The 26167-nt window shown below is 35.8% G+C and overlaps 1 protein-coding gene across 2 annotated transcripts in view; it reads right to left on the bottom strand.

The window, feature by feature from the left end:
* The window catches only part of LOC131033876 (L-arabinokinase), a 369781-nt gene extending 351880 nt beyond the window's left edge, over positions 1-17901 (bottom strand). Inside the window, exon 1 of one of the 2 annotated variants that reach the window (XM_057965177.2) lies at positions 17688-17901. In XM_057965177.2, coding sequence (XP_057821160.2) covers positions 17688-17795 — 108 coding nt within the window. In that variant the 5' untranslated portion in view covers positions 17796-17901. The remainder of the gene's footprint in view (positions 1-17687) is intronic. The other variant, XM_057965176.2, reaches the window with a different exon arrangement.
* Between the last annotated feature and the right edge of the window lie 8266 nt (positions 17902-26167).

The raw sequence follows: 26167 nt of genomic DNA, 5'->3' as shown, positions 1-26167 counted from the left end.
AGACCATTACATGAAATTTTTGTGAAAAAATGAAAAAATTACTCTATGGAACGCTTCCCGAGGCATAATTTCGACTAATACTTCGACTGGCTTAATCCTCAGTCCATCCTCAAACCACGTTTCGAATTTCGTCGCATTTTGGATTCGTTTTCTATGTCTTTCCTTCAATTTCGGGTTTGTTCTCCCTGACTGCAAGTGGGAAATTTCTCTTGAATTGCAAGTTTTAATGATTTCCATTGTTTTGGTCTTTGTAGGGAAATTTTTGGCTAATTACAAGAGCACTTTATTGAAAAATAAGAACTTGTAATTTGCTTTTTATTTCTCCCTTGATGCTTTTTGGCTTTTTAAGTTAAAATAGGGATTTTTTGGATAAGTTACAAGTAAACTTGTAATTCTTTTCTAAAACCCCTACTTTAATGTCTTTTTCTTGTAATAGGGATTTTAAACCTCTATTACATATGTGCAAGTTATTAAAACTTGTTGTAGGGATTTTATTTTCCCTTTACAAGTAATTTGTAACTTGCAAATCTCTCTCCGAAACCCGATTTTGCCTAGAATTGAAATAAAGTGACATTTTAAACTTGCTATTTTGCCCAGAAAACCTGATTTTCTCCATAAAGTGCAAATTGGGGAATTTTAAACTTGTAATTGCATTTTTAAAACCCGATTTTGCCTTGTTGATGGAAAAAGTGAAATTTTAAACTTGTAGTTGGATTTTTAAAACCCGATTTTGCCTTATTGAGAGAAAAGTAACATTTTAAACTTGTTGTTTGCTCTCAAAAACCCGATTTTCCTTATTGTATGCAATTTTAAACTTGTTGTTCTTTTCTAAAAACCCGACCAGCAATATTGGAGGATTTTGTTGAAGATTTCCAACGATTTTTGTGGAGAAATTCAAGGAGGAGCAAGGCGTTTTGGATTCCTTGCTATTTTCATGCATTTTCCAACTCTCTTCATGCCATTTGGAAGACATTATCGCTGGTTTTATGGGGTTTTAACAGCAAAAACGTTTTTTGTCAAAACCATGATTTTTTTTCCCAAGTTGCCACGTTTTCATCTCTCCTTTAGGCGTTTTTGCTTATTATGCTAAGGCGTTGGGGTTTGATGGAGGATTGATCACTTCTCATGCCATTAAGTTTGCATTCGGTGCCACGTTTTGCTGCCCAAGGCGTTTTGGTAAAACGTGGCTAGGGTTTTTGGAATGCGGTTAATTTCTTTTTCAAAGTTCTCCTTCTTTCAAAGATTGATCATCTTTTTGAAGAGGCATTTTCAGTTTGAAGCAAGGTTTCATTTCTTTTCTTTCTTTGTTTCATTTTTCTTGTTTTCTTGTCTTCTTGTTTTTCCTTTCTGGTTGTAAATTTGTATATGATTATTTTGCCCCAAAAATCGGTTTTGTGAGAGAGATTTTCCCTTGCAAGGCAATTTGTGAATTGCATTGTTCTTCCCCATTTTCCCTCTTTACTTGTATTCGGGATTTTAAATCCCGATTGCAAGTTGGATGAAAATAATTGTTCTTCCCTTACGGTTAAAATAATTTAACCATCTTTGGTTGAAATTCCAAGTTGCAAAGATGAAAAAATACCCATTCTTTCAATATCGGGTTTCTAAAACTAGATTACATGTTGAAAGTTCTTCCCATTTTCTTAAAGATGATCTTCCCAAAATCTTTTCATTTTCACTCATATTCATTTCCATCATCCGTACATACCATTTCATCCACTCATTTCACACCTTCATTCATTTTCCCCATTTAAAGTCTACCTACGGTCAGCCATCCAGAACCCGAAATTGGTCCAAAATGCACTCAAAAAACACTTGAAAATGAGTTCTAAAAGTCCAATTACAAGTGCAAACTTGTAGTTACCCATTACACATATGAAGTTGCATGTTTGTTCCCCGCAATTGTAAGTTAATGCTCTTGTTTTCCCCACACATGTAATGCAACTTCCAAAACCCGAAATTCACTTGTGAGCCCATTTTCACATCAATTTATCTCTTCCCTTGTCAGTCCAGTTTGCACACACGATCTACCAAATCAATGGATTAAGGCATGGGCCTTATTTTGCAACCGGACTTCAAGTTTGGAGGATGATACAAAGAAGAGATACAACAACAATTCATGGTTGAGAGCATAAAATGCTTTCAAGACAAAGATGGTCATGACATGAAAAGAGGAAGGCAACCCTTTCCCTCCTGAAAAGATAGTACTACCCCAAGCAAGAAGACAAGGATGCAAGTTCCCGTTCCGGTTCAAGATGTTTTTACCAATCCAGAATACTTCAAGTTCTAGCATCCTGAAGCGACATGAAGATCATCACAAACAAAGGATGATGCAGTTACAGTCGTGTCTTTAGACACATGGAATAGTTTTAGTTATGCATTTGTAATTTTGTTTTGACAAATTACATGTAAAAAAAATAACTTTGTAATTGCAAGTTAACTCATTACTTGCACTTTTGTAATTACATGTAAAGCAACTACAAGTTGTGTTCAATTAGGACTGTAGTTGGAATAAGTCTTAGTTAGTTATTGAAGTCTTAGTTAGTTATTAAATAAGTCTTCGTGGTTGAGAGAATTTCTCAAGTTAGTTGGGATCCTCCCACCTTTTTCTCATGACTCCTCTCCTATAAATACTTGAGGGGTCTATTGTAATATTTATCTTTTGGAAAGCAAGCAAAAACTCTGCCAAATTTACAGCAAAGAAGTCTTTGAGCTTTCATGTGTAAATTCAAGAATTGAAAGGAATAGAAGGAAATTGCTCAAGCTTTGAGTCTTTGTGCTACATACTTGAGTTTGTGTTCTATATTATCTTTCTTGCAAGTGTTTCTTAAAGAGCTTAATCACATTTGATTTGCAGTCTTTGTGCTGCAAGTATTTGAGGTTAATATAGATTCAAAATAAATATTTTATTGAGAGAAGCTGTAAGTCTTTGTGCTTTCACTTGTTCTTAAGAGAATTTAGGAGCAGATTTTGTGAAAAATTGCTGTGAGTCTTTGAGCTTATACTACTTCCCATTGTTTTAAGTAGAAAAGAATAAGATATTTCAGTCTTTGAGCTGTTATAATTTGTTTTTGATAGAATTAGTATAGAAAAGGGTAGATAGGACTTCACATAATCAAGTCTTTGAGCTTGACATTGTTGTCTCATCTCGAAAGAAGTGACGGAAGTCTTTGAGCTTTCAGGAAATTTCATTTCCTTTCTCTTATTTCATCTCGAAAGTTGTTACTTCTGTTTTATATCAAATCGCTATCACTTTTCTATGAAGAGAAAAGGATATTGTCTTTCTTGAAAGAAGAAGAAAGATTGCTATCCCATCCTATTTTATTTTTAAAGTTGTAGTTAGATAGGGGGAGCCTTCCCTTAATTAGGAGAGTTTTACTCACACACTGTGGTTGAAACCACAATTTTGTATATTTCCCCAAGTGTACAAAATTTTCAACCAACAAATTCACCCCAACTCACCAAGTAGCTGGCAGAAAAACTCAAAAGTTGGGCTAATTGCTCATAAATTATTTTTTCTTAAAATGGGAACATTCCATAAAACCCAATAGGTTGCAGTACAAGGAGTAAAATTAAGGAACTCTAAAAATCAAATATAAAGCATCCAATGAACCTAAAAAGTTTACTAAAAACATTGGGAAAAATACAAAACATTGTTATTATTAGCCTTTTAATTTGTTTTTTGCAAGATGACACAAAATGTAATAGTGGGTGAGTTAAAGTCTCTCTTAAATTAGGAGGGGAAGCTCTATAAAATTTAACATAACTAAAACTAACCCTAGATAAAAACAATAAACAAAATTTACACATATGCACATTATACAAGATTCACTTGGGGGATTTTGCATAAATGAAAATGACTGAGTGCTTATATTTTTGCCCCAAATACATGCAATGAACTATTAAAGCACAAAAACATCTACCTGTAGCAAACCATGTAAAGAAAACAAAACGAATCAACATGTCAGGGGTGAAAATTAAGACTACAACAAGAGATTAACCATCCACAATTAAGATTGACAACAAGAGAAAGAAATAACCACAATATCTTTTGATAGCTTCAAAACACACACCTAAATGGAGCTGCAAAGGCTGAGAAATACACAAAAGTGTGAGTATGGTAATATGCTAAGACTAGACTTCTATCAACGTTTTGTATAGCTAGAAACTTTGACAATGCATAAGGCTAAAAGTCCTAAAATGAAGATATTCGCAATGGGAGGAAAATCTTGTATATATACAATCAAAAGACATGGCAAACTGTAAAGTCCCTACTAATTTGGTTACTCAAATCCTGCAACATCAGTCAGCCATTTGATTAAATGGTGTTGATATCTAGTTGCTCTTACCTTAAATTTAAAAAAAAGAATATTCGTTAAGGTTTTAAATAGGTTGTACTATAGGAGATTGGGAACCCCGTAATAGTTACTTTCCATTCCCTAACATGCCTTCCTTAAAGACAGGTCATCCTAGAGGTGGACAAGGAAACTCCGGGCGACTTCTCTCTTCTAACCATGTTTTCTCCTCATATATTTATCAGCATAACGGAACATTAAGGCAGACATAGTGGGGCCTTTGGCGCGGTGATTCTAAGTTCCAGGTTTCTTCCCCTTGGACATGCTTAGATACCCACTTACCCTCTTACCTACTCTCCTCTTTCCAATATGCTATGAGGGATTGGTTTTAATGTTAATTCGGTTTGATTACATTTGTTTTGTTCTTTGAATATTAGTTAACACTTCCTGATTATGTAATAGTGAACAAATTAAATAAAGGGGTGGATCCTTCTTGCCTGCATGCATTCTAATCATGAACTACTTATGACATTTTACACTATTCTTTGCTAGGTTGGTTGTAATCCTATTGCATAACGATTGATCATTTAATAATTGTGAAGGATTTATTCAGCATTTCCTAATTTATATTATACCTGGTATGTATGTTTTGTTGCCACTATAGTAGACAATCCTCCAGTAATTTGCACCGCACTTTAGAATGAACTCGATTGAATGGCTTGGGTTGGGTGGCAGTGATTCCCACCAATATATTTAGATGTTCCTCCCAGACTGGTGTAAGTATATGGTTCGCTAGGTAATGGTTCCAACTGTGTTTCTCCTCCCATGAATTTCTGCTGAACTCCGTCTTCCTCTGTGACGCGATTCTCTTATCTGCCTTCGTCCTGCTCTCCCTCCTCCCCTCCTTCCAGCATGGGCGCCTACATATAGCCTGCTTCGGACGGGTCGCATTCTTCTGCTGGTGTGACGTGACCAGTGCGGATACGCTCCATGCCGCTTCACGCACTCGCAGGGAAGGGTCACGGTAAATATTTTGGATGCTATGTTTGAATGTCTTTTAATTATTTTAATTGCCAACCTTATGGTGTGAGTTTAATTAATTTTTGGATGTTATTTAGTATCCTTAATAGTTCGAATATTATTTATTTTTATTATTTATTAAATATTCAAACCTTTAGTTTCTTTTATTAAAGTGAATAACTATTAAAATTAATTGCCATCAGATTACTTTAAATGTTATGTGAAAACTATTGTGTAAGTCAATTATTATTTTTAAATATTATTTATTTAAATATAACCTTCATATTATTAATTTGGTTAAATAATCGTTATTAATCGTTATTATTCATTCATTATTTTCAGTAATTTATTATTATGGTATAATACAATACACTTGTATATGACCCAATTATGGCTCATGACACAAACAGTCTACCATTTGCATAGATGTATATCACACAAATACAAAAAGAACACATCAATCTAGGCACTCCAATTACCTAATGATCGACAAAGATCTCTATAATGTCCCCTTCTCGAGCATGATCAATTTGTGGACAATTAGCTCATTTTTTGAGTTTTCTCGTAGGCTAATTGGTGTGCAAGGGAGAACTCCAAAGTTCTTGAGAGCACAAGATCAATAAAGAAAAGATTTTGTTCATGGCAATGAGTTAAATTAGTCTTGATGAGCCTCTCAATGCTTTAGAATTGATTTTAGACCTTTTGGGAATTCTCCAAACTTCTTGGAGAAGTTTACTACGTTTAGACAATCACCTAGTTGCCTCAGATCATCGTCCTAATCTCCTGTGATGCATTGGTATGGTAAGTCGTATTTGTGTCATTTTTTATTCTTTCCACAACTTGAGTGATTTATTGAGTCATTAAATAATTATTACTTGAGTTGTCTAGGTAAAAATATTAAAAAAGGCAACTTAGTGTAATTATTTATATAAAAAGTGTGTTTATAAGCGTACCTCAACGGGGAACACCTAGGCAAAGAGGTCCTTTTATACACAAGGAATTATTAATATTTTCAAAAAGGAGTTTGTAAAGGAAAAAAGAAAATTGTTATATTTTTATTATTCTTGTATTCCTCCAAAATGTTATAAAAAGGGTTTGTGAGCTCATTTGAAAGGTTAGACATGAATTGATATTTGTTTGTACTGAGAGAACTTGTGTTCTTCAAATTTATTAAGGATGAAAACCCTCTCGAATTTACTGGTTTCGGGTACAAAAAGCCACCTAGTTGGTTTGAGTGATTTCACACAGAGGCTACAACTACACCTACAACTGAAATATTTTCCAAGTTCAATTTCAAGATGAATATTTTTGCTGCATTTTGAGTTGCAAGAATTTGATGTGTTTGCTAACAAGTTTCAAAAGTTTTGAAGTTTTGTTTTGGGCCTTGCCAGGCCATACATCATCTTCCTGGTCATACTTGTGTGTTTCCTTCTTCTTGTTTAGAGTTGCTACAAAATAATCATTGTTGCAGGTTGTATAAACTTGTACTCAACGCCAAGACTGTAGGGAGTGTAGTTTCAAGGTTTGGCAGACCATACCATTTTTTAGCAAGTCGTACAACATGATGGAGGAGGGTGTGTGAAGCATTGAAGAGATTCACTCCATTTTCGAAGTCTAAAACGCTTGTTTGGAGATGCCTAGGGTCTGTCATATTATGTCAAGCATCTTCCAGGTGAATTTTATGTTTTTTGATGATTTTGGTTGTGTTTTGTACCAGCTGAAGTTGCTCATCAACAACTCAGTGAGTTGTTACAGACCTGCAGATAACTTCTTTTACATTTCAGTTTGATATAATATATTTGGCAGTGATATTTTGGGTGTGTTTAAGGAGCTTCAAGTGCCTTATAGATAGTTTGCAGTTTGGGGTGTTAGAATGCACCCTTTCGGCATTTTCTGAGAATTCCTAGCGGCATTTTCTGAGAATTCCTAGCAGCATTCCAATTCTGTTTGGACACTAGAACAGCAACAATAAAGTGTTATCAGACCCACACCAACATTTCACTTCATTCTTACAAGATGCTCTGCTGTTGTTTCATAATTATTTGATTATTTCATGTCATTTGGCTCACTTTTGGATGATTGACACAGCCAAAGTTTGAGGACTTGGACTCGGACTCAACTCGGCAGGCCCAAAACTTTGACTCGGACCTGGGACTTAGGCACAGACCGGTAAAAAACTCAGCAAGGACTCGGCAAAGAAAAACATTTAATTACTAAAAAAAGAAATTAATGCATTTAGAGAACATAAAAGCCTAATTTGACTATCAATTTGTCATAATTCAAACATTAAACATGTCGTATGATCATCAAACTCTCAATATTTGAAATTTCATAATTCATAGTTTCAAACTTTCAAATGTATAACAGCATCATAAGTTTATAAATGTTTACATATGATGATATGTCATAATGAGAAAAACAATCAAATACAATCTACATCTTCCGGGGTTGTAGCCCTTATTGTAATTGAATTGTAAGCTCTAGGCAGTGTGCTTGAATGCAAAGTGCATTCCCTTTTGTAATATTGTTTTGCTACTGGCCATAGTGGAATAATATTGTGGGTTCAAATCCCACCGTGGTTTTTCCCAATTGGGTTTCTACATAAAAATACTGGTGTTATGATTTTGTGGTTGATTGTTTTATGTTTCTGCATTTCAGTTTCATGCTTATGCTTCCGGTGGTTTAAGGTTAAATCAGAAAATTTAATAACCGGTAGAACACTGATTCACCACCCCCCTCTTAGTGTTCCTTGATTCCAACATAACGTACAATTTGTGAAAGATGTTTTCGATAGTTTCACGTCATGAGATTTTACTACCATTGCACCTTATTAGTTCCTGCCCCGCATGGAACTATTGGTGAGGGTTTGCAGTAAACAGTTATTAAACATGTTTTGCACAGCCAATAGCATTGCTTAGTTTTTCCTTTGCAAAACATTAATTCAATATTCCCTACAGAAATATGATCGAGCTTTAGTGGTTGTCTGTCACATGTGTGTTTTGGCAGAGTCTCATTGGAAGATGTGGAGGCATTTCAAGATTCAATGCAAGAGAAGGCGCAGATATAGAGGAAGGGGGCGAAAACCAGAATTTTGGGATTACCGTTTCTGCAAGACCATGTAGCTCATAAGCAGCTGAGTAAGCCTTAGTCCTCTTATGCTTTTTATTATACATGTTGGTTCCAAACAGAGGATTGGTTGGTCATCTTATTCTTCCCTATTTTATCAGTGCTTATTGTCCATGCACACAATGAATTTTATTCAATACTAATTAAAAATATAAACATTGGAATTCAACGTAGACCACCATGGACGACAATCAAGAAGAGTCATTTGGCCCCTGACTTAAGCAAATATGAAACATGAATTTCTGATTATAAAATGCAAAGGCCACTAGCCTTTCTCAGATTTACAGAGCTCTGATAATTGTTCTCAGTTGTTCTGGTTTGCATTGTATTGGTAGAGTCCACCATGCGCTTAGATATAATCTTGGAGATAATATATAGCCTATCCGATTCTATCTAAGTGTGTTGTATTGGTTAACGGTGAAGCATTGCTTCAGAATTAAACAACCAGCTGGATATGCTTCACTCCGTTCAACTAGTTATCAGTGAATATTAACAAGGATAACAATTGAGCAAAGAACAACTGTTTTTAGTGTCTACCAAAGCAAACAGATAATGGATATCATTCTATAAAATAGCAACACGAATCATCAAAAATACAATAATTTTAAGTGTCTACCTAAGAAAACAGAAAGTGATCTTAAACAAGTATCTGTTTCAAGTATAATAGATTTCAAGATTAACCAGGATAATGTAAGTCTTCTGATCAATTTAAAGGTCCAATTCAAACAAGTAATCATTTACAGAATAACAAAAGCTTGCCCCATGTTTGATGCCCATGGCTGCTAATCTATGCCCTAAAATACTATTGAGAATTTTTAAACGAGTAATCCTTAATCTGGCACATTAACAATGAAATCATTTGCTTTGAAACTCCCTGGTCATCTTAAATGAAGCTATAATAATCAAAATTTCATAAGAGAACGCAATTATCCCCCACAATGTAAACTGTGGCCAATTTGAAAAACATATGGATCAAAACTGATTGTGATTTAATTATTAGAGAATTAATTAATTTTAGGTTGAATGATTATAAAATTAATCAATTTGTGCTTAAATGTTAGAGGTCAATACAGCTAGTCGAACACGGGCATATAAAAATATGAAAGAGAAGAATATCCACATGTTAATATAGGGTTCTTCTATCAATAGTAATTTTGCCCCAATGGCTACAGGTCCTTCCCACAATTTGCTTCCTTTTGAACCTTATTTTGTTAATGAGATTGGGAATCCTAGCGGCTAAACCTAAGGATGCAATTGTTACCTCATTTCAAAAGGCATGTGTCGAGTCTTCAAACTACAACCACCTTTGCAGCACTGAGCAGGAACTACGCTGCCCTGCAGCACTTGTTTATATGTGTAATGGAGTATTAGTAGTGGTGATTAAAGTGAATGTGTTTCAATGTTTGAGCATTATTGAATCTACAGTACATGGAATGTGGAAAGTGATTATAACTCTTAGAACCGATTCCTGAAAGGCATTCGATATGCAAAGGGAAAATCGGATAGAAATGGAGATAGATGCAATGTATCTGAACTCCTAACCGTTTCTAAAGTTTTGGATTTCAATTTGAGCAACTTTTTGGATTTTGAAAGCATGCGAAGTTTAAGTCTTTCCTTTTGTATCACTTTTTTTTTTGTGGGGGGGGGGGTGGAATTACAGATTTTTTTCACACAATACGGATAGAGAAAAAGACAACATTTTCTTCATTACTTTCTTGAGAAAAGAAGATTACTCTATTTAAAGTGAGCTCGATACAGTAGCAATAGGAAAAGAACGATTTAGTAATGTTGGTGAAGATCGTAAGAGCAATGAGCAGCTCGCATAGCACTAGCAGAAGTTCGATATAAGTAAGAGCTTATAGAAGCAAGGGCACTATTCGTGGAAGAAAAACCCAGTCTAAGTGGAGACTGCAGCTGCAAATCCTATCACCTTGCACTAATTTCCAAGCATGAGCTTCTTCTACTTATCACTACTTATTTAGCAGTATGAATCTTAAAGAAACCTTGGCACTCAGTCAAATGAAGATTCAGATTTGAGCTGTATTTTTATTATAAAACCATAGTTATGGAGTATGAGCTCCTTCTATCGAATGCAATTTTTGTTTTAGTTGTTAATACATAGACTTCTTGGAAAGAAAGTGTGGATTGCAATACTGTTTTTAATTATTATAATCCAAAATCTATTTCCCTATTTAGAATGTCATTATGTGAAGAGCAAGACTCATAGGCTCGAGAAAGGATAGTCATGTCTTAATTTAATGAGAGTTCTGTTGGCATGATTGGCATAACTAATGCAGATGAGTTGATGACTATATCAGTAGAGGAAAGATGGTGATATGATCAGTTATTTGTGTCGTCATTGATGGCAACCTATGTCAATTAATGTTTGATGATGGTTACAGATGAACTTTGATGTTTGATTGATTAGATAAGTAATTTAGTCTACCGGATTTAGAATTTGTAAGTATGACAGGGTTTACCGGCAGGACTGAGAATTAGGACTTCAACCGGTAAAAGAAAAGATTTTGATGGAATCAGTAAATTGGTGATGGTTGGAGACTTGTGGTTTGAGACATAAGCTTTTATGATGGATTTGTGTATGTGACCGAAACCGCATTCTATGTTGATTACCGGAAGGCATGTTTTGAATTTCTGATAGAATTGTGCTAAGATTTTAGTAGGGTTTTAGGACCGGTGATGAACTCACTCAACCAGTAATGATTTTTGATATGACGGTGATTGGCGGCGAGTTTACATGAAGTTGGTAACACGGCACAAACCGCGTGATGAGTTTGAAAGTTGTTTTGGCATGATTCAAGGAATTTTTTCTTGGAAATCAGCGAAACGCTTAGTAGAGTGTTTTGAGGATACAGATCGGATTTCCGTGATTGGTTATGATCAACCAACGGTTGATATTGCATTGTAATTTGTTGTAATGATCTGGATAGCGATCTATGATGATCTCTTGTGATCTAATTGTAAATTCAAGATGTAATTAGGTTTTATGGCCGACTTAGTTGTTATGGCTATATAGGGCGACACAATTGATGTTTCATGTGTCGGTGGCATTAGGAGGATGAGTTAAGCCATCCCAAAGAAGATAGAGATCTACCTGAGTGTTGCAGATTGTGAAGCATAACTGGATCTGATCTAGCAAGCTGAAAGTGCAAAGTAACAGATCATTTTTCACTGTTGTTCTCTAACAATTACAGCAGCTTAAATCCCTTAACCGAGTAGGTCCTAACAGGCCTTTGTCATCTAAGTCACCTGACAGAGCAGCTCACAAAAGAGTGTTTAAATCCTCTAACCAGGTTGATCCTAACAGATCATTAAGCTCCTAGCTGGAGTGATAGGAAAATCCCTTAATCGGGTGACTCCTAACAGGGTCTGCTCTTAACCGGGTGTATTGTAAGCTCCTAACATGGCTAAGCTCTTAACACAGCGTACTTCGAAAGAGTACAAATTATTGTGGGTACCATTACTCACCGTGGTTTTTCCCATTTGGGTTTCCACGTCAAAAATCTTGGTGTTCATGTGTGGAAAGATTTTTCATAGTGTTTATGTTTTCATGCATTATTCTTGATTACCGGTTATGATAAGTTTACTGTTGTTTATCAGAGATCTGATAATGGTTACTGGTAATGTTAATGAGTTTGAGTATGTGTTGATCAGATATCTAGTTGGTGTATATTTTGATTAATAAGATTCCATAAGTGGGTGTATGAGATTTGCTAAAGGGACAGTTTCCTGTATTGAATGATTTCAGATCTGTTGTGAATGGTATTTTGATTTGAAGTTAGAAATTGTCTTAATACTGATTCACCCCCCCCCCCTCTCAATATTAACCGGATCCTCATAGAATTAACAAGTTATATGAACAGAAACATTGTTATAATGTCTATTTCCCAGTCTTTGAAAAGTTCTCTTATGAATAGTAGCATTATGTAATGCCTATCCCTTGGTTATATGAAGATGGGTATTGAATGTATTCTACAATGCCCGAACAAGTATACTCATAGTTTATTATAAATCGTATGTAAGCGTATAAGAACAAGGGTTGAACTTTATGCTCACATATGGTTGTATGGAAACCTATTAGGTCATAATAACGTATTATGATAAGAAATACTTAGAAAACTGAGTTAAGACCAAAGAAGACAGCTAGAGAGCTGAACATCATTATTGTCTTTTCTTAATAAAGAACTAGGTTTATGTTAACCCTCGAGGTGTCTAATATTATGAACTCGGTAAGAGTCTCATAGAGTTTTAAGGTAAAAAAAGTCATGGCTAGAAATAACCAGACAGATATTTAGAAGAAGTTGATAAGTCAAACATTTTTATTTTCTTTTATTTAAAGGCAATTAATATTCACCTAGTCACAGGTGCATGAAGGGTGGTAATATTGTACGTTTCTTAACTTGAATGTCAAGAATGATAATTAGATGTAATTACATCTTCCTTTTATGTTTTCTTTGTCATGAGAACTAGAGGCAATTGCCAAGGTCAATATACATGAGCACACATGACCAGAGGTTTCATGTCAACCTTATTTGTTTTGAGTCATTGAGTTTGAAAGCTCCATAGATGAACTACTCGCCACTCGGCAAAACTCGCCAAGGCCTGAAAAAAAAAACTCGGCAAAAACTCAACGAAAAACTCGGCAACTTAAAAACATGCTTAAATTTAATTAAAATGCATTTTTTTTGCAAAATTTAATGAGAAGATGCATCCAATGAGTCAATAAATGAGAACACAAAAGAAACAAGCTGAGTCTAGATATATTTAAATGCAAAGTGAGTACAAAATCGCATCCTCATGAGGAATGTTGATGGCTGGAAGCAAAATAGTAAATAGTTTTTGTAGAACTAAAAGTAAATAAATCAATACAATTACATCTTCCTATTCCCAACTCTAGTAAAAACTAAGGGAGAGGTTGAACTAGAGGATCTGGTCCTAGAAGTCTATTGTGGGCGTGATTGTGCCTCCTCACTCGGTATGACTAGCTCAAGTTGTGGCTCATCCTCCATCCTAGATGTAGCTCTGTCTCTAGCTGCACCTAGCACTGGTAATGACTCCTCATCCTCCTTAATGTCATCCAGTGTGAAACCAAATCCACCCCCCTCCTCCTCCATAGCCTACCTCTCCAAATCATTGATGTCATCCTCTATAAACAATGGAGGTTGCTCCTGTGATATCCAGTCACTGTAAGGATCTATATCATCCAAATCAATTGGACTAGTTGGTGCTTCCTCTACCTTCCTTATGCGCAACTGAAGATTATATTGCACAAAGACAAGGTCATTGAGGCATTTTTGAGCTAACTTGCTCCTCTTCTTTGTGTCGATGGCCTCAAACAAGCTCCAATTGCGCTCACAACTGGATGAACTACAAGGTTGACATAAGATTTTGAGGGCAATTTTTTTGAGATTTGGGGTATGTCCACCCCAACTTTTCCACCAAGCATCTGAAAATTAAAATTAGGTTGAGGGTAGCACCCCTCGCCGGGGTCTGAGGGTGAGAAAGAGAGGGGTAGAGAGATAGGTCTAGATCTTGGGGAAGAGAGGAGAGAGTGAGATAGAGAGTGGTAGAGAGGGGGATAGAGGAAGAGTGATAGGGAGATAGATAGGTCTAAAATTTGGGGCAAATAAAGTGAGTGAGATAGAGAGAGCGAAAGAATGTTGATAGGAGCATACTGATTACTGAAATTTGACACAGTCTGAAAAATTAAAATATCTTCTAAAACCTAGAATTTGCATTATAACTCCTAGAGATCTGAAACCACTCTCAAACATCCTGCCAATATATACATGAAATATAACTTAAAGTCTTTTTCCCTTCTTATACTTAAATGTTATATTTCATGTATATATTCTCATGAAGAGAATGAAACTGACCTGAAAAACAAAAATTCGATAATTTTTTGACATGTTTGGGCCTCTTTTTTTAGTGTTGTCGAGTTTTTTATAGAAAATCGCTGAGTTTTTCCCAAAAACTCGGCGATTTTTTATAAAAAACTAAAAGTCGTAAAAACTCGCCTTGAAGAGTTTTTAACTACTCGCCGAGTTTTCGACGAGTAGTCCAACTATAGGATGTTTGAAGTACCAAGTCAAGTAAGGGTGGGTGAATAAATAATTGCACTTCATGTTAAGTGAAATTGTTTAAAAACTTTGGCCAAAGTGACACAAAGGTCTGCTTGCATTCAACCAATTCACTGTGTCTAAATGCATAGTCCAATCAGTTGGTCATGCATAGTTAGCAGGTTGTCTATAGTTGTATGGTTGACTCAAACTATGTAGGATACAACACCAAACTCAAATGGCAACCTTGACCAATTCCCGTGTTTGTAACCTTGTGAAGGGTAGAGCCAGTTCCAAACGAAAGGTGTGCAGAGAACCGCCAGGTCTATGGTTGGAGGAAAAGTGCTTGAGTGATGCTCTCCCTCTTGCAGGTTCACACAAATACTTGTGATACAGATCAGTCAATTCAGATTCTTTTAGACTCTAAACTCTCTCTACTACATGCAATGCTATTTCATTACTTAATTTGAATGTATGTTGTTAATCAGATAAATGAACATGTTAGATTCACATTGAATTTATCATAGCATATCAGAGTTACTTTTATGCAATTCAATGTATTTTATCATTACATGTTGAAAAGTTAATTCAAATGCAAAAAAAATTCATATGCGAATTTTACTTACAGCTTTTTACTTTATCTTGTAAGTTATATTAAGTTACTTTGCATGTTAGAAAAAACAAGTATGTTACATAAACCACAACCAAATACCCACTGAATTTGCAACTTTCAACACAATGGTGATTCCTGCCTGAAACCACACAGCCAGCCAGGAAGATTTTTGTCCCCAAAATTGGATTTACCAAAAGGGTTTCCATCCTTAGGTAAATAAAATAAAGTTAATTCTCAGAACAACAATGAAACTTCAACAGTAACCCTTCTTTTGAAGACTCAACATCCTTTTATTACCTTTTCAATGCTATTTTTGAAAAAAGCATTTTTGCTTTTCTTGTTGCTTTTTCAAAAAAGTGTTCATTTAATTTTCATTGTTTTTCAAAAACACACACACACACACATATATTTTCTCAGAACAACAATGAAAATTCAATAGTTTTTTTTTTTGCTTTTTCAAAAAAGCATTTATTTAATTTTCAGATTAATGTGTGATTTAGAGTTTTCATGATTACTATTAGATTTTTCTTTTTGCTAAGTGTTGAGTAATGTCAGGAACTATAGTGAATGAAAATGTTTATGTAGAAGCTGGATTTTTATTGGATCGCTTAAGGTTTATGTAAAATTATTGAAGAATTGTCTGTGTGAAGGAGGATGTAATTTTGTGTGAGCCTTATGTGGCTGGTTATGATATAATTTTCTGAGAATACAGTCTACTACAGCAGACCTCGCAGCTTTATATCTACTTTAAGTAACTCCCGGTTCATCCTTTGAAAAGATGTATAAGCCATTAAGAACCACACTTCTTCAGTTTATCAGACAACACTATTCAGAGATGTGTTGCAGCTGTAAAAAATGGTATGAAGTGTTTATATATTAATATATTCAGACCCGCAAAACAGCTAGCTATACCAACAACAACTTTTTAGAAGATTCACATGATCAGGTAAATTCATTTCCAACTTTCGTATTCATTAGTTCAACAAAAATGCTAACTTTCTAGTGAATGGAAGAAAATTGTTTGATAAAATGCTCATAGTCAAAAAAATGGAAGATGAATTTGATTTTGGTTCAAATATGTTTGCAAATCAATATTATTCATATTCTAATATTCTCAAAGGTATTCAGCCCAATTTCATTTCTAATATTTTCACTGTAATAGATCCTAGGACAGTAATACCATCAGATCCCATTTTTTTGCATGGCATGAATTGAAATCGAGTGAGTTAATTCACCATTTTGGCATTGATTCAATTTTGATTGCACTCACTATCAACCAATTTGACTCATTGTTTTCGATTGTAATTTGGTCGGCTCACCACCAACATTTTTCGATTAACTTTCTCTGTCCTTGTTTTTATTCCATGTGCTCTCACCTTGCCCATTCTAGAAACTATGTGACCGGAAAGAGTAGAATGGAGCTGATTGCAAAAAAGTTATTGTGATTTGAGCTAACACCTCGTGGGGATTATCACATGAAGATTTGATATTTTCTATATTTTAAATTTTCTCTCTTTTTTTAATTGCCATCCCCAAAAAAACCACCTGAAAAAACCATTCCACAAAAGCATCCCCTGCTGTTCCCGTCCCAAAAAAAATTAACTTAAAACCAATAAACCTAACTCAAGCTATATTTGACAATGAGGCAGTTTAGGGGATGGGGAGAGGTATGTATCAAACCATATACTTTAGGTGCCTAAAATGGTGGATCTTATTTAATTTTTTATGAAATATTTGGGATTTGGTTATGCGGGAAAAAGATATTTCCTTGCAGACAAGGAGTATTCCAGGATCCCAATATTTGTAGAGAGAGTTAAAAATATTATTTGTTCTTACTCTGTAGAGTGGTACTGGTTTTACATAAGTTTGAAATTAAGTTCGAAATGCGATTATGGTCACATTGCACAAAATTTTGGCAACCCATTCCATTAACAGTCAGATCATATACAGCCCAACATTTCGAGCACATCTCCCTCCTCTTAAAATGACATAAAACCTGCTTTTAGATTTTTATCTGTGTGTACTAGATAAACTTTGCATGGCTCAAAATGGTTAAAACTAACACATATCTGATTGATAAGTTCTCTATTTCATTTGGAATTATGTCACAGATTTTGCTACATGTAAAGTCTAAAAACAACATGGACCAAAACTTTACAGCGCATAGCAGTTTTTTGGTACAAATTCATCTTCGATAAAACTTTCATAAACCTTGCTAAAACTTATCATGTTTGAGTTAAACTAGTTTGATATATATAATGGACGCCAGAAACCTGCCTATATCCAAAACATCAGCCACTGTCAATAAATAATATCCTAATTCATAAAATCTCGCCGAAGATAATGTTTTACGCGATGAGAGCTTGGCACATATTAAACTTTACTGGCCACTGAAAAATGATGCAGAATCCTTTTTAATTTTCCAGCTCAGAGCCTAATTTTGCTTTGTAGAAGAAGTACAAAATTTGGCAAAAATGAGGAAGAAACAAAGACATCTGCTACTGTGATAAATTTTAATTATTTAACTGCAAATAAGAGGAAGAATTGCAAAAAGACCTCAACAACACGTGTGGCGTGACCAAATCCGTGTCCTGTGACATAGTACGCAAATTTAAGGCGCTGTGGAGCTGCAATTTTTCGATCCTCCGACTTAGTCGCCTCCATTTGTCTTCGGTCACCTTGGGGGAAGCAGAGCAGGGGCGAATTTGGCTTTGGTTAAGTGAGAATATAGAGTGATAACTAGTGACGTGTGACAGTGGAACAAGGGAAGAAGATGGCATATGATCTGCAATCTTGGATCATGGTCCCATGGATGACCTCATATTTCTTAAATAAAAATATGGAGCAAGTTATTATATTCGGGGATATTCTAATGGTTAAATTTTAATGCATTATTTGTGAAGTTGAGGATGAGTAATTGTGATTTTATCTAATAAGTATTATTTTTAACTTAATAATGATTTTATCTAAAAATGAACAAAAATTATTATAAGTTTTAGTGATATGAAAAACATATAGTAATATATGACTTAATGTATATGTTTTGTTTTTTTTTGTTTTAATTGGGCAATTCAACAAACATGTCGTTAATGTGATGACATCATTGGTGACCTAAACTTAAATAATAGTCTTATTATTTAAGATCTTGATGGTTGTCAAAGCAACTAATGTAGAAATTGATTCCTCTTTCTGAATAATGAAGGGAAAAAACTACTACAAGAAATGTGTATCATTTAAGTCTACTAAATGATAAATAAATAATGTCATAATGAAATCTCTAAAACTAAATCATATAAGAAATATGTAAAATTATTTGATAATTGCATCTATAATAATGATATCAAAGTTAAAATATGGAATTTGTATCTAATTTATTTTTTTATTAGACACAATCGTTCACAATTTTATATTGTTCTTAGATGATTTTATCTACTCTAGCACAATGTGATCTCTTATTGTCACATGCTTTCATATCTTGCACTCTCGTGTTGGTATACGTTTCCATACTAATATGATGTTAATGGACAACTTTTGGGGTTTGTTGTATTATGATTGAAGTGTTGAGCTTATTCAATCCTTAGTCAAACCTTTTTGTTGTTGTTTTTGCAAGAGTCAAAAGCATAGAAGATACAAGAATGCAAGATACATAAATTATAGAGTATATTGATGTGAATGTAAACTATTCTAATATGATCTACCATGTCCTCAAGATGACAATTTTATTTTATGATAAGATGATTCCAAGATGGTCTATGAGTTGGTGTTCTAGTGTCTTAGGACTTGTCTTTTATACAACATCTTATATACTTGATTGATATAATTTGACATGCAAGCTAATAAACAACAATCCAGTTTCAAGGAGTAGGGCCACGATGAGTAAAAGATGAATTCAAACAAAAGGGGTATGATTTGGTGTGTGGATCTATTAAAGGGACAAAACTACACCTACAGTCTAGTTTAGGGTGGAAAAATAATTAGAATTAAATTATATCTAAACTATTATAGCCAAAATGATTAAAGATTGAGCAATTTGTTGGGTTTTCTTAGCATATATACAAAAATATGTTGAATTGAGTCCTAGAATGACACATCTAAAGACAAGGTCATGGTGAGTGTAATACTAGTGGAGGAAAGGATGAAGTGTGCACTTTTCTCCTATTCTTTTTACCCTTTCTTTGGCATACATTTTGTAAAGAAAGCAAAAAAGTAAATAGCAAGCATATTCAAAAAGGATAAAATATGGATAATGCCTCTCACTTTCTTCAAGTTATTAGTATAGCTAAATCCCCAAAATTGCACATATGGAGACAACAAAGCATCAATAACACTTGCACTAAACATGAACATAAAAAAATTATAATAATTCTACATTGTGTGTCTTTGTGTTAACTTTCAAGTAAAAATAGCAAAAGGGGAATGCAGATGGAGTCATGGGGATGTAACAAAGTTGAACCCCATCAAACAATGTAAGAGGATTTGTGTGAGTATTTTAGGGTTTTTGGTAGCAATTTTATATGTTTTTTGAGGCAATTTTGGAGAGTTTTTTTGGACAGTTTGGGGGTTTCAACTAGTGTTGTTTGAGGGTCTTCTTTTGTTCTTTTTTTTTGGAAAGGGTGTGATTTCTTTTGGTGGTGGTTTCATGGCTATAGATTTCAATAGCCTTGTATTTGTAGAGATTGGTAGCTCCTCGAAACTAGTAAGTTGTAATAACATTGACAAGGTATATCCCTCTTCAAATGTTCATGCACAGCCTATGGAGCATACCAACAAGTCTACAATCGTTGAGGGTTCTTCATTGCATGGTATGTCTCAATTAAAGAAAATAAATGGGTTTTTGGAGAGGAGTGTAGATAGGCCAGTCTTGGTGATTCAACCAGACTCTGGTAGTGAGGATGTTAGTTACCTGTGCAACCATGCTTTAATTTGCAAATTATGGGATTTTCGGGCCTCTTTGATGTTTTTGGATTCATGGATGCAATGAACTTATAATTTTAAAGGAGATGTTTAGATTATGTTAATAGCCAATAAATACTTTATGGTAGTTTTCTCAAATATGACAAATAGGAACATGGCCTTTAAGGGTGGGCCATATTTTCACAATCAAGAAGGCCTATTCATTAAACCTTTGCATTTAAGTTTCAACTTTGCAAAAGGACTCCCTTCGAGGGTTCCTATCTAGGTTTATCCCTCAAGGTTTCCACTAGAGTTTTGGGAGAATGATAGCTTACATTCGATTGGTCTATTGCTAGGAAAGTTGGTGGTCCCATCGCAACAAATGCTGGAAAAAAAGATAATTTATTATACTCAAATCTGTATTGAGATTGATTTATATAACCCTTTGCCACATTCTTTAGACATTTGTCTGGGAACCTCATTCTGGATTTAATAGCTTGATTATGAAGCCCTTCCTTTTTATTGTCATATTGTCATGAGTATGGGCATTTTCAAAGGAAATGCCCTAGGTTCAATTGTGCTTTTTCTTTAGTTAATGTCTGGTGCAGGGCACCTCTTGGTTTTGGATTTTGTTTATTGTTTGTGTGTTGGTAGGTGGTTCTACACCCTAGGATGGTGTCTTAGATCAGATTGGATCTTTGGATCCTATGAATGTAATAAAGAACCTTTTGTAAGGTCAATTGGCTCTAGGTCATTTATAAACCTAGAAACCAACTGTGACCATGGGTTCATGTAGGGTAGGAGGTATTTTGTTAGGTTTCCCTTAGTTTTTTAATGCCTAGGGTTGGTCTACAAGTCCATTAGGGACTTTGGAATGTCAAATTTGAAAAGTTGTCAAAAGTTGTAAAAAGTTGCTAAGCAACATTTACCCACCGATTGGCAAAGAAGTTCCAACGGTCATAACTAGTTGGAAATCAGTTGTAGATATTGGGGGAAGGCCTATTTGTGCCTTTGAGATCATATATGAGCGGGTTTGATGATGATTGTATGAAGTTGGTGTTTTGAATACACAAAAAACTCATATTTTGCCCATTTTTCACTGGTTTTCTATATTGTAAGATCTGACAGAGGATTGGTTGGTATGAAAAATTGAATTGGTTGGATTGTGGTGTGAATGCAGGTTTGAATGCAAGAGTTCTGACTCAAACTGGTGGATTCTGGAGCAAGTGGTGGGCAATTTGCCAGAAATTGTCACTCAAAGACTCGGTTCATAAGGTTTCATCAAAAACATGACCCTAACTTGCAGATCCTATTGAGGAATTCAATGGCCCTTTGTGAAATGTAGGTTAAGTGTGTGAATATTGTGGTTACAAAAGGGTGGAATCTGGGAGTGAGTTTTGGTGTGGTTTCCACCATACCCTAGGCTAAACAAAACCATGTGTTTAACCTAGCCTCGAGGAGGAATGAGAATCTGGTCACCTAAGGAGTGCTTGGGAATAGACCTAAAGGTTTTTTGGCTCATTATATACCTAAGGAACATTCCCAAGGAGTGAGTTAGGTTCTGCAACCCCATTCGTAAGTAGTTGCTTTGGAAAACAGGCCTAATTAGGCCTATTAGGTCTACAAACCCAATAGGTGCTTAGGGGTGCTAGAGCAAGGTCATAACTCAATATTTTGTAATTGGATGTAAGCCCCAAAAGGGTACTCTGAAATATAATTTTTTCCTAGGGTGTTAGGAGGAAAACTTGGATTATTTGAGAAACATTGGTCAGATAGGGCTACAAGGAATAGGCCTAATTGGGGGTTCCTTGACCCGCATGCAGTAGGAAGTCTTCAAAATTGGGTGAAAGGCATAGGATGAGTGTCCTTTGTTGTCAAATATCCCTAACCCTCCTTAGGAATTTTTGTGGTTGATTGAGTACATTGGTGTGTGTGTAGAATCCTAGTTGTGGGTTGAGATCAGCCTTGTCTAGGCTTAGAAGGGTGAATTGGGTCTTTTTACCTTCTTGTTTCCCACTCTGCATCAGGTGGTATCAGAGCCTTAAATGTTCTTGATGGTTGAAGAAGGAGGTTGGAAAGATGTCAGAAGGAGAAGACACTAGTGATGGAAGAAGGATGACCAACGTTGAATTGGCCAAGTTGGTAAGAGAGCAAGCGGTAGCCAACGAAGAGATGAGAAAAGAATTGGATAGGTTGAAGGGTAAGATGGATAAGAATCAAGGAGACTCTGAAGAAGAAGAAGAAAAATTGAATGAGGATTATGCCCTTTTGCAGGCAAGAGAAAGGATACATGTAGATCAGAGAAGTTTCCTTGAAGCCCTTGAGAGAGTAGGTAGTAGAGATGACAAAGCAAGCCTACCCGCGTTTACTGGAAAGATGAACCCAGAGGAGATCATGGATTGGTTGGAGGCCTTAGAGAATCACTTTGAGTGTGAAGATGTGCCTGAGAACCAAAAGATGAAGACTATTAAGTCTAAGATGAAAGGATGTTCCCTTAGTTGGTGGAAGTTCTTGCAAAATGAGAGAGTAGAAGAGGGAAAGAACCCCATCTCATCATGGAAGAGGATGGTTGCAGAGGTGAAAAGGCAATTTGTACCCAAGTATTATGAAGTAACAATGCATAAGAAGTTGCATATCCTAAGACAAAAGGATTTGGATGTTAGTGGATACACAGAGGAGTTCCACAAACTGTCCTTAAGAGAAAAGGTGTCAGAGAATGAGAAGAAAAAGTTGGCAAGATACATGAATGGCCTCAAGTATTCCATTCAAGATGAATTAAGTTTCTTCAATCCTGAGACATTTCATAAATGCTATCAAATGGCACTAAGAATTGAAGAAAAGTTCAAAAGAAAGGGAGACCAGCAAGGTAGAGGAAGAGGCAGATTTGGTGGAAGAGGAACCTCTCCTAAACCACAAGGAGAAGTAATCAGGAATCAGAAGGATAACCAAGTCACAGGGGTAGTTTCTGAGGAAGGAGACCCAATGGCCGAGGTAGATTTGGGGTTAGATGAGCCAATGCATTCATCGGAAGGTGTTTCACATGTAATCAAGTTGTCCATCAGTCATCTAGATGTCCGAAAAAAAAAGGCTCTAACAGTCAAGGTGGAGAAAGAAGAGTCCATTTGGAACAGGAGGAGGACACCCAAAGTGTGAACTCACCTTCAAGGCATGCAAATCCAGATCAAGGGGAGTGTCTAATGTTCCAAAGGACCCTCTTGAAGGTACCAACTGTCAAGGAGCCACCACAGAGGAAGACATTGTTTAGAACTACTTGCAAGGTAAGTGGAAAGGTATGTAGAGTCATTGTGGACTCAGGGTCAACTAATAATCTTGCTTCAACTGAGATGGTCAGCAAGCTTGGATTGAAGAAACTTCCTCATCCATGCCCCTACAAAGTCTCCTGGTTCAGCAAATAGCAGCAAGATTTGGTTAGTGAACAAGTTTGGGTTGATTTTTAAATAGGTGAATATAGAGACAAGATCTTGTGTGATGTTGCAGAGATGGATGCTTGACATTTACTCCTTGGAAGGCCATGGCAATATGATGTAGACTCAAGACATGATGGGAGGAAAAATGTCTACAAGTTGACCAAAGATGGTGTGCAATACACTATGACTCAACTACCGGATGATCATAAGGACAATCATGTTGTGACTAGTGTCATGTTAGTAGGTAAAGAGGAGTTTATATAGACAATTAGAGAGAAGGGTACTCTATGCTTTTCCATAGTGGTGAAGCCAAGAGAATAAGTGAGAAAGAAAGAGGAAGACAAGGTGCAAGAAAGGACTACAGGTCCTAGAGAAGTGAAGGAGTTGTTGGAAAGACACAAGGGTATAGTTGCAGGAAGCAAACTAGAGACACTGCCACCTTTCAGAGATGTGAGTCACTGTATTGACCTTATACCAAGGCTCAACATTTCCCAACAAAGTAGCATATAAATTGACCCCTGATCAAAATGAAGAACTTGCAAGGCAAGTACATGAGTTGCTAGAAAAAGGATTCATAAGGAAGAACATTAGCCCTTGTGTTGTCCCTACAGTATTGGCTCCTAAGAAAGAAGGTACATGGAGATTATGTATAGACTCTAGAGTCATAAATAAGATCACAATCAAGTATAGGCTCCCTATGCCTCAGATAGGGGACTTGATGGACTATCTAGCAGGAGCCAAGTACTACTCTAAGGTGGATTTGAAGAGTAGTTACCATCAAATAAGGATAAGAGAGGGAGATGAGTGGAAGACAACCTTCAAAACAAATGAAGGACTTTATGAATGGCTAGTTATGCCATTTGGCCTCTCTAATGCTCCTAGTACATTCATGAGACTCATGAATGAAGTCTTGAAACCTTTTATCAATCATTTTGTTGTTGTGACTTAGACAATATTCTGATTTTTAGAAAGAATAGGGATGAGCATCTAATACATTTGGATTTGGTATTGAAAAGGTTGAATGAAGAGCAGTTGAAGATCAATTTGGAAAAATGTGTCTTCTTGCAGGAAGAGTTGGTGTTTCTTGGTTTTGTAATCTCCAAGAGCAGCGTCAATATGGATCCATCCAAGGTGGAAGCAATCGTCAATTGGCCTACACCTAGAAGTGAAAGTGAGGTAAAGAGTTTTCATGGTCTTGCAAGCTTCTATAGGAAGTTTATTAAGAATTTTAGTGGTGTATGTGCACCTATGATTGATACTATCACGGGGGGTAGAAAATGTCAGTTTGTATGGACTAGTGAAGCAGATAAGTCTTTTGAGTATTTGAAAAGAAGGGTAGTAGAACAACCTATATTGGTTTTACCTGATTTTCATAAGGTTTTCACCATAGAATGTGATGCAAGTAACAAGGCAGTAGGAGGAGTCTTGAGCCAAGAAGGTATACCAGTAGCCTTCTTTAGTGAAAAATTTAATGAAGCCAAACAAAAGTACTCAACATATGACTTAGAGATGTATGCAATGGTCCAATCCTTGAGGAAATGGAGGGATTATTTGTTGCCAAAGGAATTTGTATTCTATACTGATAACCATGCTTTGAGTTCTTGAATAGGTAGGACAAGTTCAATCACTGACATATGAAGTGGATGGAATACCTTCAAGCATTCACTTTCACCATCAAGCACAAGAAAGGAGTAGCAAATAAGGTACCTGATGCCCTTAGCAGGAGGAACTTGACAGTGAAGGAGATTCAATTGGAGAGCATAGACATTAATTCCATGAAGGATATGTACCAAGGAGATGAGGATTCCAAGAAGCATACCAAGTGTGTCAGGAAATGGGTGACAAGTACCACAAGGAGTTTTCAGATTTTATTCTGCAGGAAGGTCTACTTTTCAAGGGAAGTCAACTTTGCATTCCTAAAGGTTCCATGAGGGAAAACATTGTGAAAGAGAAGAATTGTGAGGGATTGGTAGGTCATTTTGGAATTGACAAGACCCTTGAGTTGGTTAGAAGATTCTATTTCTGGCCTAAGATGCAAACTGAGATCAGAAAGTATGTGGAAGGTTGTGTGATCTGTCAGAGGGTCAAGGGTAGCAGTTCAAATGCATGTTTGTATACTCCTTTGCCCATACCAAGCAAGCCATGGGATTCAGTCAGCATGGACTTTGTATTAGGACTCCCAAAGACTAAACAGGGTCATGATATCATCTATGTAGTTGTTGACAGGTTTTCAAAATGTCTCACTTCCTACCTTGTAAAACTAAACATGATGCATCTCATATAGCAGGTATATTATTCAAGGAGGTTGTAAGATTACATGGTTTTCCAATGTCAATCATCTCAGATAGGGACTCTAAGTTGCTTGGGCATTTTTGGTGAACTCTTTGGACAAGGCTAGGTACCAATTTGTCCTTCACATCAACTTATCATCCCCAATCTGATGGATAGACTGAGGTCATCAATAGGTCACTTGGAAACCTATTAAGGTGTCTGACTAAAGATCAAGGAACTACATGGGATTCAATACTTCCTCAAGCAGAATTTACTTATAATGACTCAGTAAATAGAAGCATTAGTCACAATCCCTTTGAAATAGTGTATGGGTCACACCCTAGAGGTGTATTGGAGTTGAGAGATGTGAAAGATTTGGACAAAAGAAGTGCACAAGCATAGGACTTTGCAGAAGTAATGAGGGATATCCATCAACAAGTCAAG

The sequence above is a fragment of the Cryptomeria japonica genome, chromosome 2, assembly GCF_030272615.1.
Source record: "Cryptomeria japonica chromosome 2, Sugi_1.0, whole genome shotgun sequence".
NCBI classification, from domain to species: domain Eukaryota; kingdom Viridiplantae; phylum Streptophyta; class Pinopsida; order Cupressales; family Cupressaceae; genus Cryptomeria; species Cryptomeria japonica.
This window is presented reverse-complemented; position numbering and strand designations above follow the sequence as displayed.